At 41.7% G+C, this 12,778-nt stretch overlaps 1 protein-coding gene and 1 pseudogene across 4 annotated transcripts in view; one reads left to right on the top strand and one right to left on the bottom strand.

Annotated features, from left to right (window-relative positions):
• The window catches only part of VPS13B (vacuolar protein sorting 13 homolog B), an 887,459-nt gene that overhangs the window by 783,470 nt on the left and 91,211 nt on the right, over nt 1-12,778 (top strand). For all 4 annotated transcript variants that reach the window (XM_066379210.1, XM_066379212.1, XM_066379209.1 and 1 more), the window contains exons 41-43: nt 2,465-2,646; nt 3,746-4,095; nt 9,763-9,924. In XM_066379210.1, the coding sequence (XP_066235307.1) occupies nt 2,465-2,646; nt 3,746-4,095; nt 9,763-9,924 (694 nt within the window). The remainder of the gene's footprint in view (nt 1-2,464; nt 2,647-3,745; nt 4,096-9,762; nt 9,925-12,778) is intronic.
• Nucleotides 209-1,259, bottom strand: LOC136397511 (leucine-rich repeat-containing protein 28 pseudogene; annotated as a pseudogene).

Consider the following 12,778-nt stretch of genomic DNA (forward strand, 5'->3'; position numbering starts at 1 on the left):
AGCTCTGAAGCTCAGTTACGACACTTCCAGAGTTCTGCAGTCCCTCGCATGTGACAGGACGGGGGTACTTCGTTGTGGCACTCCACACCTGTTTGGCCTAGCTGGTTGCTCCTGTCCCTCTGTTACACAGAAGCGTGGGACATGCAGGGAGCTGCAGTGTCAAGCTGGTAGCACTAGTGAGGCTCCTGAGTGTTTAACAACCCAGAGGTCAGAAGTCTGCAGACAGTGGGCGGAGCCTCAGTAGCCACAAAACTAACAGCTGTCTCCCCTGGTGCAGCTGTGTCCACCACTGGATCCCTCTCAAGGGAAAGAGCTGGGGAGAGACGGTTGTAAAGTTGGTCTCACTGCACCAGTGACAGTGCCCCCGGGTGCAGTGCAGAAGTTCTGGGAGACTTCTAGGTAAAGAGATGGGAGACAGGAAGTTCACATCTTTTAGGAAACTGGTAGATGATGCAGACTCCTCACGGCCAGCTCTCGCAGAGGCAGGGTGGGGTCAATCTCTGACCCTAAGGCCTTCACCTCGGGAACTTGGCCGGGAGCACCAAGCCTGCACCCAGTGACTTCACTGTGCAGCTAGGATGGCAACCTTTCATAATATGTGGTTATCCATGTACACACATTGTAGTTCTCAAGATCAACCTAAACCAAGTGGCAAAAACGGAGGCCAGCTTCCAGCCAGAGAGAGCTCAGGAGACCGTGCCGCTGGCAGAGGGGCATGGCACACCATGGACGACCTCGGTCCACGGGGAGGTGCGACCAGGTGAAGCCTCTCGGGAAAGTCAGCAAACGGTTGGTAGAAGTGTCTAGTGTCTGCAGCTTATTCAAATCACCAGCCTCTGGGGGTAGGGATTGCAGTTGGTTATTACCTAACAGAAGATGACAGAAAGCTCTCAGGTGACCAGTTTCTGGGCAAAGAATTTCTAAGACATTGTCACTAAGATCCAAATGCTGGACCTTACAAGGGACCCAGTGGCTTCCAAAACCACAACCAAGTTATCTGAATGAAGGTGCAGTTCTACCAGGTTTGGAAGCTTCTGAGTAAGTTTTTCTGACAAGGTTATAAGGGAGTTCCTTTTCAGACAGAGCCTCTCCAAGCACCATAGTCTTTTGCCTTTCAGTAATGCCAGTGGGAAATGATGCAGATTCCTATAAGGTAAGGACAAATTTGTGTGCTTTCCCAGCCTTGCCACAGGGCTTGTCTTACAAAGTTTGGATACTGGGACTGAACAGAGCCCATCAGGGACGCTGCAGCACTTCATCTTGTTAAAATCGTCCCATTTCTCCGCTCTGGCGGAGCCGGCACTCCGGGACATGTCTGTGCCAGCCGCCGGCCAAGCTGCAAGCTCTCACTTTCACCAGCTTTTTTCCAACCTCTTTCAAAACTCGGCTGCAGATTCGCACTGAGACGCCCGCGTGATTCACCCCACACCATCCTGACTTCCTCTTCTGTTTCCACGCTGGCGGCACTTCTGACTTTCCTGTTTCTGGGTGGTGATTCTGTTCTGTAATATTTCTAAATGTCTACATATTTTACATGACCAGTTAGACTGAGTTCTTTGAAAACCAAGAATTTATTTCTTTAGCTTTTCCTGTCATAGTTCTTCTAGGAAACTGTAAATCACAGTGTCATGGGTTGGGAGCCAGGCTAACATAAGTGAAGAGGAAATTTTAGATTTAGAAAGCAGGGGGTGGAGGACGGTAAGGGGGAATAGGGCAGTGTCACATCAGCATCCAAAATGACCAGGACGCACCTCGCGCCCTCCACATCCCAGCCTCATGGTTCCGCCAGCGCTGGGCGAGGCCGCTGGGCAGCGTGTCCCCCATGCAAGGCGGCAGCCACCTCATACAGACCCCTCCCCTCCTGCAGGTGCGCTCGCTGTTCCTTCCGTCAGATTTTACTTGTATAAAATGGTGGTAAGAGGATGGGCAAGTGAAGAGAGGACCCAGGCAGTATAATAGTCCATGGGACCTTTGTTCTTCTGGACATGGTCATAACTTCTATGACACTTAACTACAGTAGTCACTGGGCATTCAGTAAAGAGTATTGACTAATTTGTATGGGAGTATGGATATGGACAATCTGGAGAAGTAAAAACAAGAGAAACATTTACGGTGACACTGAAAGTTTTGTGATTTTTGAACAGCGGAGTCATACTCTGAATTATATTGGCCTTAAACTTGTCCATGAGTTATGTGAGAGGTGGATGGGAAAATATTGAATTCCCCAAAATCCAACTTTGAAGAATTCTTTGAAATCTTTCTGCTACTAACTCATAGGGAATAATCGATATGAACTTAATGTTTAAAAACAACTACATAGTTTATGTGAATAAATATAAAAGATTATATAACACATTGATGTGGATTATGGGTGCTAGCTTTAAAAACCCTTATAGAAAGACATTTCACTTACATGATATTAGGAAATTTAGTTTTTTGAGCTGCTGTCTCTTATTTCTCATAGCTCTGCAAGTGAATCTGGTTCTCAAAGCACTTGTGACCAACTTGTAACTCCAACAGCCCTGGCCGCCTGCACCAGAGTGGACTCCTGCTTCACCCCGTGGTTCGTCCCGTCGCTTGGCATGTCCTTCCAGTTTGCTCACCTGGAGTTCTGTCTTTGTCATCACTTTGATCAGCTAGGCACAGGTGCTCTTTACTTTAGCATAGAATATCTACTTAATAAGTATTATTTTGCCTGTGTGTTCTCAAGACACAATTCATCTACTTTTGCCCAGCTAATTTCTTTTCAGGAATAGAAAAGCTTGGAGGGGTTTCCGTTCTGTGTTCTACCTACCATGTGACTGATGTTTCAGAGTTCTGTGATTGCTAATCACTTTCCCTATCCAAAGGTCCTTGTACGCTGACCACCGCCCACACACTGGTAGCAACCTTTAGAAGCAGCATTCATTGCCCTAACAGTGAGCACTGGCAAAGTGATTCTGAAGTTGATTTCATACAACAGCTGTGCCCTCCTGCTTTGAACCATCTTGTGGGCCTATTATATAGGTTGCTAACTGGCAAATACATCCCCAAAATACTTGATACCACTTGATTTTAAAAGCATGAATACCTTCAACAAATGTGATAAAATTCTCCAGTAATTTGAAGAACTAGCATTTTTGTTTTACAAATTTATATGGTCAGAAATTAAATTTCCTCACACCCCAAAGGTGGCCTTTCACATATTTGCTAATGTTATATGAATAATTATTCCTAAAAGTCTTTACCAAACCTTTTCTAGTCAGTACATTTTGATTCAGGTTCTGGTTTTCAACCAACATGTAATGGAAAAAAGGGGGGGAAATCAGATTAAAACTAAACACAGCTGCTGTTAGACATCTTGCCTTTTCAGCAAAATGGAGTTTAACCTTATTTTCTAACTGTGAGTCATGACTTTGCTTTTGAGATCTGGTTGGTAGATACAGAGCACTGCTAAAACTCCCTCCTTCGATGTTTACCCTCTTCATTGCGTTTGTTGTCCCTGTGATCAAATGTTTGTCTGGGAAATGGAATGTAACCTTTGAACAATATTTCAAAGACCTGCTGATTGAACAAACCAGTTTTGCTTGCAAATATCAAATGGTAATTCAAATGTTATAATATCTTCAGGAGAATATTAAATTTCTTGAACATCTAATACTGAATTCAAAAAAAACAAAAAGTGAATAATTTAAACATCAACTCTTTATTTCCATAAAGCATTGGCTCATTCATTGGCTCTTTTTCTTGTTTGTTTTCCCAACAGCTCCACCACCATACCTACAGCCATTTGTTTCTGATAAAAATGTGCCATCGGAACTAGAATACATGGTCATTTCCTTCAAAGAACCACACATGTACCTTAGACAGTGGAACAATAGTTCCGTCTGTCAGGAGATCCAGTTCTCAGCTCAAGCAGACTGTAAACTTCTAGAGTGCCGAAACGTAACCATGCAGAGCCTGGTGAAACCCTTCAGCGTCTTTGGACAAATTGCAGTTTCCAGCGATGCATTAGAGAAGCTGCTTGACTGCACCATCATAGTTGATTCTATATTTATAAACTTTGGACAGCACGCGGTTCATTCTCTAAACACTGCAATACAAGCTTGGCAACAGGTAGGCACTTCCTAGAACAGTTTACAGCTTGTCCACATGGGAGCTTTTACTAGGCACTCTGTGTTATCGCATCTAATGATAAGCATGAGCCCAAATGTGAGAGAGTGAAGAATTTGATGGGCACCATGATATTTGGGGCCTTCTCTATTTTGGCCGAGTGATGTATGCTGTTTTTTAAAACTTTGGAGAATATGGGTTCTCTACACATGCATAGGAGATCATGCCCACATTTTTGTGACTAATGTACCACATCTGTGGTGGAAAATAACATATTCCCAGAAATTTTTTCCAAGTTTTATGGCTTTAGTTTGCCAACACTTCAACTTAGCTATGCATCAAATTGTCTAAGCATCCATGGCAGACATGAAGAACCTGTGTGAGCCTTTCTGATGATAAGCTTTCCATCTTTTCAAGGCGAAAAGCAGTGAGAGGAGATATGTGAACAAAAGATGGTCCCAGTCTTTCCCGAACTATCATTCTGCCACTTTGAACCATTACAAAGCACTTCATAATGGATTTAATTTCACAAAATGTTTGGATAATAATATGCTCAGTGATCTGAGAATGAATCACTTCTGTTTCTTTTACTAAAAATCAGTGTAATATTATATTCCCATAAAGTTTGTGTTGTGCTATTTAAGCTAAAGCATCTCCCCACATTTTGTGTATGTTATGTGCATCTATCTGTGCGGTGCTGGCGCCACAAGGGAAATGGTCCTTCGTCCCGCACTGACCTCATGTGGGAACAGGAGCCGTGGAGGGGCGAGGGGCTTGAGTTCTCTAACATAAGAATTTTTCTGGGAACCAACTTTTCTTTATATGCATGAAGACCTATACAAGACTTAAGAATTAATTACCTAACATGGCACTATAATAGCAGAGGGAAAGAAGATAACACATCTGTTTTATATTTTAAAATTCCTTTTTAAGGGCATTCCATGGTTTTCTTGTTGCAAAGGACATGCATAAAATAAGAGCTAGTGTGATCTAAATCTTTGCAGCTGGTTCAAATAGTGATGTGAAAAAAAATCTTTATGGCTCCAATTTCTGTTTTTTGTCATATTTTGAACAATGCATTTAATAAAAAACAAACCTAGAAAATATAAAAGAGTCATTGATAGAGGATTTAAACCCAGGATATTTTTGTCTTAGTATCAGGGCCATTATAAGAGGACTCATGTAGCAACTACTGCAAAATGGCCTTCAGAAATACCAGTTTCCTCCCAGGGTAAAAATATTCTCTTAGACACAGCTATACATATAAATAAAATACAGTGCATAAATATTTAAATGTTTTAAACCACATCAGAGTGTGAATGACTGGCTAACATAGTGCCTTGAAGGAATATTCTGAGTTGTGTTTTTTTTTAATGGAATTGTATATTTGATTAAGTAGAGCCATATGTCACGTAGCATATTGCTGACAGGTACATTCTATGAATAGTTGGTTCTGATTTATACAGGGATTTGGCAATGTGAACATGAGCCACAAGAGGATATACTTCTGTAATTGTTGCTATAATTTTCTTGTTTCCTCCCATGTCAAGGGTACTTGCCACCAGGTTTTAATGTGGTAGGCACCTAACCCTGTGTATTCTAAAGTAAATACAAAAATGCACAACTTTAAAATTATAGGACATTTGACATTGAATGGGCTTATAAAGGGTTATTAAGTTCATTGTTTCTAAAGTATTCTGAAGAAGGTTTATCCCCTTTCGAGGGAAAGCTCAGTTTCCCAACTTGGCTTTTATTTTGTGTATAATGATCTACAGAGTACAATTATTGCCAATGCAAAATATAAATTTAATAAGCTGGATAAGTTATTTGAGTTGCTCCACATACTTTTTATCAGATTTATATCTGAAACAAGTCCTTTGTATCCGTGTAGATGGACCAGACAGATGAAGCATGAAACAATTTGGCCTTTCACCTTTAGGTTACAAGTTCAAGATTTACAGAAGCCTTCATTAGTGTCTGATTTCTCTGGCTGTAGTTTTTTGAGGGGTTTTTTGGGTTTTGTTTTTTTTGTTTTTAGGTGTTTTTTTTTTGATAAATGATTAATGTTTTGTGAAACTGGCTTAAGGACCCAAAAAGCCACTTGAAGTTTGCTTTTTATTTTTGTCACATTCCCACATTTGGACAAAATAGCATTTTTATTTTTTAATTTAGTGAGAGAAAGGAAGGCAGAGACAGACTCCCGTATGTGCCCCGACTGGGATCCACCCTACAAGACTCTAGGGCAGGGGTCCCCAAACTACGGCCCGCGGGCCACATGCAGCCCCCTGAGGCCGTTTACCCGGCCCTCGCAGCACTTCCAGAAGGGGCACCTCTTTCATTGGTGGTCAGTGAGAAGAGCATAGTTCCCGTTGAAATACTGGTCAGTTTGTTGATTTAAATTTACTTGTTCTTTATTTTAAATATTGTATTTGTTCCCGTTTTGTTTTTTTACTTTAAAATAAGATATGTGCAGTGTGCATAGGAATTTGTTCATAGTTTTTTTTATAGTCCGGCCCTCCAACGGTCTGAGGGACAGTGAACTGGCCCCCTGTGTAAAAAGTTTGGGGACCCCTGCCTTAAATGTAAATAAGCCATCCCTTAATTAAACATCTGAGTGAGTATGCTGAGGTTTAGCCTATATGGTATCACATAAAATGTGTATGATCTTTTCATACCAAAATTTAAAACAGTCCCAAAAATGCTTCAACTTGTTACAGTTATAATGAACTCTGCAGACGAGGGAGTAGTAGAGAAATAGTTCCCTCAGGACTTTAAGTATTCTTTAGAAAAATGTAAACAACCCCCTTGTGTTCATTCATTTACATTTTTTCCTGAAACCCTCATCATTTAATAAAGGTCAGTTTTTAGAAATGAGGAAAGTAATATGATTGTTTTCTACTCAAGCCCCATCTGGTAACTTAACCTCTGTATTACCAGCACAGTGATCCCCATTCATTATGAAAACTGAATGTCAATCTTGAATGTTTCTCTGAGTGGGAGTTTAGAATCATATCCCTTTCTTCATGTTTGTACTCTTAGACCTAAAGATGAGGAAAAAATCTTTACAAGGAAAGTAGTTTGTATTGATTATATAATGGCTAAATGGAAAAATCAAAATTGATTATACACCGTGACTCCAATTTGATTATATACCTTTATGAGAGATATATCAGGTATTATTTGATAAGATAGACTAGAATAGGGACAGGCAGGACACTCTGAAGAGAAAAATTGCTGGAAGAAAATTCACCAAAATGTGAATAGCAGTTATCTCTGAGTATAAAATTAGAGACTTTAAAAAAAAATCATACTTTCTATATTTTCCAGTTTTTCTATTATGAACATTTATTACATTTATAATTTTAAAAATTAAACATGTATTTGTTTTATAAGTTTTTACTGAGTATTTATGTGTCAGGCATTATGCAGAGTACTAGAAGTAAAGTTATAAGTAACACAGATCTGGTTCCTGCCCTTATACAGCATGGAGTCTAATGATGGAGACAATATTGAACCCATATTCTTACAAACAGTTACTTAGTCCTATCAGGGATGAGTTCCATGAAGGTGAAATACAGAGTAAAATAGGAGGACTTAATCTAGTCTGGGGAGGATCTCAGAAGGCTACTCCGAAGAGGTAGGCTGGAACAGGAAACTGAAGGCTTTAGTAGAAAGAACTGGGACTTGGGGGATGAACTGAAAGAGGGTCAGCATGGTATGGGAGAAACTGATAGGCTGGCAGAGCTTAGGTGCAGTGAGCAAACAGTAGCTCAGGATGTGGCAGGGACCAGGACATCTAACACCTGCTGGCAGTCAAGTTTTGAAATTACAGCTCGTGATTAAAAGCCACAGCGAGAGTATTATGGTAAACAACAGATCCTTTTTGGTTATAATTACTTTGGCCTAACTTAACCAGAGACTCTCTGTGATTAGTGAGGCTACCCAGCGAGGTTTCACTCCATGAGAATAGAGCTTTGCAAGGGCTTAGAAGTCCTGGGGAATATCTGGAGGACTTTACAAGGGCCTCTTCACCAGCTGCAGCCACAGCGCACTGCCCACCCACTCTGGGGACTTCTGGATGATTAGGGATGGGTTCTGTTCCTCGGGAATATCTGGAGGACTTTATAGGGCCTCTTCACCAGCTGCAGCCACAGCGCACTGCCCACCCACTCTGGGACTTCTGGATGACTAGGGATGGGTTCTGTTCCTCGGGAATATCTGGAGGACTTTCAGGGCCTCTTCACCAGCTGCAGCCACAGTGCACTGCCCACCCACGCTGGGGACTTCCAGATGGTTAGGGATGGGTTCTGTTCCTCGGGAATATCTGGAGGACTTTCAGGGCCTCTTCACCAGCTGCAGCCACAGCGCACTGCCCACCCACGCTGGGGACTTCCAGATGGTTAGGGATGGGTTCTGCCTCCCAAGATAACTGCTCTGGATAAGGTTCTAGGTCGGGCCTTGGTCCAGGCTGGATTCAGAGGTATTCACCTGTAGCCTCCTTGGCTTCAGGCCTCATAATCACTTAAATCACTGTGCTCACGAGCGATATATCCTCTTTTACTCTCCCTCCGCTGAGTAAAATGTCAAATGACGCAGTGTGGCATTGTGACATTATTTACATCCACAGCTGGGAAATAAGGCAACTGGAGAAACGTATTACCTCCCATTGTCTGCAAACTGATTGGCTAATTTAGACTTTTTTCTTTCACTTTCAAGTTAATCGTTTAGTTAGCTATTTTTATTTTCCAAAAGTATATTTATTGTTTATTAAGCCATAACCTAACCAGAGTGAAAAAAGAGTAAGAACAGAAATTCTCCATCAGTTTGCCAGTGTTTTGCTATAACAGCAGCCAGTGGAGACACCATTAAATTGAAAAGGAGGTATCAACACAAGATTATATTACTAATTTGTTGAGCCTTAACAGATTAATGGAAGACATTAGCTGATTGAAGACTATTAGCTGAAACAGACACCAACACCTGTTTTTCAACTAACATTATTTCTCTTGAAAACTGCAACTTGACTTACCCCAACTTGGGAGTAGGTCTGTTTTGTGTGTTCAGCCTCTTAACAATAGAGGGAAAGTTATGGTTTTATTTACATCTCTCCCTGAGCACATTTACACACACACACCCTCTCCCTGAGCACATTTACACACACACACACACACACACACACACACACACACCGTCCTTTCCTCTTAAGGGGCCTGGGGATATATTACCTAAAATATCCTTACTTTCTGTGGGACACAAACTGTAGCTTTGTAATTGGTCTTGATTGTCGACTTTAGAAGGCCAGGAACATGGTAATTCTAGCCTCCAGTACTCCGCTCAGAAACGTGCACTACCCGGTACAACATTCTTTGTAGGATGTTAATTCATTTTAAAACTTTAAAAGTTTGAGGGATCTCATTGTTCTTTTCCTCTTCTGTGTCTATGATTTATTTTGCAGGAGTATAAATCAAAACATATTTTTGGAACATTTGAGATCTCTTTAAGGTATTTTTTGTGCCTATCCTGGAAATATAGAATACTTTGTATATAAGAGCTAATGACAGCAGATCTCTTAGTGTTTCTGGGTTGTAACAATCGCCACTGGGCAGACAGCTGCCAAACATCTTGCAATTAATCTGATGCACGTTGGCTTTCATATTCCTTTTCTTTTAGAACAAACGCCCTGAGGTAGAGGAGCTGGTCTTCAGCCACTTTGTGCTGTGTAACGACACACAGGAGACGCTGCGGTTTGGCCAGGTGGATACTGATGAGAATATCCTGCTGGCAAGCCTCCGCCGTCACCAGTACAGCTGGCGCTCCCACAAATCCCCACAGGTATTTGAGAAACAGCCTCACAAACACAGCGATTGTTAAGCTGGGGATTCATTTATTCTGCATTTGTGCCTGTGTCCAGTTACTTCCCTTTATAAGTCTCCTAAGGAGGCAGGCGGGGTAGCTCCATTCAATGGAAACCCAGAAGGGTGTAGAGATGGGGGCACCGGCACCGGCCTTCTCCAGGAGAGTTGTGTCCCGTTAGCACCGGTGCCGTTAGGCAGCCTGGTGTGCTGGGTACCAAACGGAGCTCCAGAGACAATGGACATGGGCGTGCAGCCTGGCTCGGCATAACCCGTCTTTACTTTCCACACTTCAGCTTCCTTACGTGGAAAAGGGGGATAACAATAGTACCTACTTCATAGGGTCCTGAGGAGTAAACAATAGGTATGTTGAAGGCACTCAAACAGTGCTTGGTAAACTGTAAGCACTATGTGTTGGGTGTTATTATTCATTTGTTTATTCACGTTATTACTGTGTGCCAAAATGTACTGGGCACTGGGACTTCAAAGATAACCCTTGCTGTCCAAGGGACAGCTCATGATTTGTGACGAAGTGAGCACAATGACAAAATATGTCCAAGGGAGCACTAAGAAAAGACATAGGAAAAGATGTCTGTTTTCCAAGTAGGATAATTCTATTTTCTTGTCACATTAGATGGGGATAATTAAAGGGATGTGGCCCACAGGAATAACATGAGGATGAATTAAATACAAAGTTGTGGTCTTAAATGAGTAAAAGAAATCCTAGGACATACAGTACTCTTAAGAATAATGTATTTCTAAAACTCTGGGTAATAAGGAAACTACTGTCTGCTTGTGATTAAAAGAAAGTCATTAAATTAGAGAACGAGTTTTCCTGTCTGGCCCCATCCCCAGAGACCCGCTTTAGAATCCACCAGACCCTGGGCTCCCACTTGCCTCCTTCTTCCCCCAGTGGCTAGGGTCTGATGTCTTCTTTGCTTTGTCATTATAGTGCCACACTATTAGTGTAAAATTTGGGAAAGGTGATACAGTACAATTCTTAAAGTATATTATTTATCCAATTCTAGTTAATTGACAGGACATTAAAACTACATAAATCCTTTTTTAGTGAAAGTTCTTACAAATATTTTTCATATGATATAATATTGCATTTGTAATTTTAGAGTGAATGACATGCCCTTATTTTCAAATTTTCTTCTTGAGAAATTTCCATGTTAGAAAGTTTTTAAGTCGGTTTGGTTGTTTGCTTCTTGTAGCATAGGTAAAGGGTGTTTTGTTTATTTGTTTCAAGATTAAGTTTCTTTTTATTATTTTGTTCCTTATTAATTGCAAAAGTGAGAGCATACATAAAAGAAACGACTATCTGTGATTCTAACCACCCTGAGATAAGCCGGTTAATGCTTGTGCAGCCTGTTAGATGTTTTGAGAGGTTCCCATGGTGAGTCACCCCCAGCAGTGAGCTGGGTGGCAGGAAAGAGGCCTCAGAAGCTGTGGGGCGGGCAGTCGCTGTCCCTGCGGCCACTTCCCGGGTCACACGCAGGCTGCCGGCCTTGGCCAGCAGAAGGTGAGGCAGAGGAAGCCTCCTTCCCCTCCCAGATGTTTAAGATGCCTAGACTACCGTGGCCCTAATGGCCCTCAAGATTCCCCACTGGAGCCAGCATGGGAAGGGTGACCGTCAGAACCGTGGGCTGGGGCGGGGCGTGCGGGAACGGAGTCTCTGTGCTGAGGTCAGACAGTGTCTGGGTGAGAAGAAGAGTGGATGCCCGCCGCCACCACTACACCTTTCATATGAACACTCTTGCACTTTTTCAAGGACTTTTTTTGTTTTTATTACTGGTTTTGTTTTCACAATATCCCTGTGTGGTTTGTATACCTTGTTATGTATATTTTTCAGACAAGAAGACAAGTAGAAATATTAAGCTAAGATAGTGGTAGAGTTGGCATCCCCTTTGTTTTCATTCTCAATATAGTGTTATTTTCAAAATGTTGTCAGACTCTCCTAGGTTTTGGCAGCGTGATTTGTCTCTTAGTATAGCCAAGCCGGGAGGCTTTAAGAGGAGGGCTTTGAAATCGCTAGTATCATACTCCACATTTAAAGCTAGACTAATGGGATTCTTAGTCCAAGTATGAACTCTTACAAAGCCTTAACTGCATTACCAAAAACAGTAAGAACTTTTACTGACAAACTGGAGACATAAGACAGGTGTCTATTAAACTTTTTTTCATTTTATTTTGTAACTGCATCCTCTGGATACGAATTTTAAGATGAGCTGAATTCATTATAATCTTAGGCTAAACTTGGATCAGATTTGTAAAAAAAAAAAACCAGTGTCTCTTTGCTAAAGCTACATACGCTGAAGAAAATATGTTTTAGGACCCTGTGAAGCCAGAAGTCTTAATGGGCCCAGGGGGTCTTTATGGAATTCCTTACATCCATAATCACAAATGCTGCTGTGTTCTAATGAGAGGTTACATCTGAGGATCAGAATAACTAACCACTTAGCTTCAGACTGCACCTGGAGGTAGTCATAGACTCACAAGTGAGCAAACTGTTCCCCTTTCCAGACTCCAAGTCACATCCTGCATTGCCCAGCAGGCTTGGTCTTAGGAACATTTGTGTCTGCGTGTTTATGCTACCTTGGGTGTTAGTCAATTCATAGTCTCAGGGAGGATTTCTAAAGTTCAGAGAACTTAACTCCACTAAACAGTGCAGCTTAGATTGCAGAGATCAAGAAAGTGGCAATGACACCTGGAAAGGTTTCAAAGAGGTCAACATATCTTAGAACCACACAGGAGGTTGCTAACAACAGTAAATCTCAACAAGATGGAAAGAAACATGGACACAACCAATTCCAGAAACCCAAAGCTGAAAA

Source organism: Saccopteryx leptura, chromosome 3 (genome assembly GCF_036850995.1).
Source record: "Saccopteryx leptura isolate mSacLep1 chromosome 3, mSacLep1_pri_phased_curated, whole genome shotgun sequence".
Classification (NCBI taxonomy): domain Eukaryota; kingdom Metazoa; phylum Chordata; class Mammalia; order Chiroptera; family Emballonuridae; genus Saccopteryx; species Saccopteryx leptura.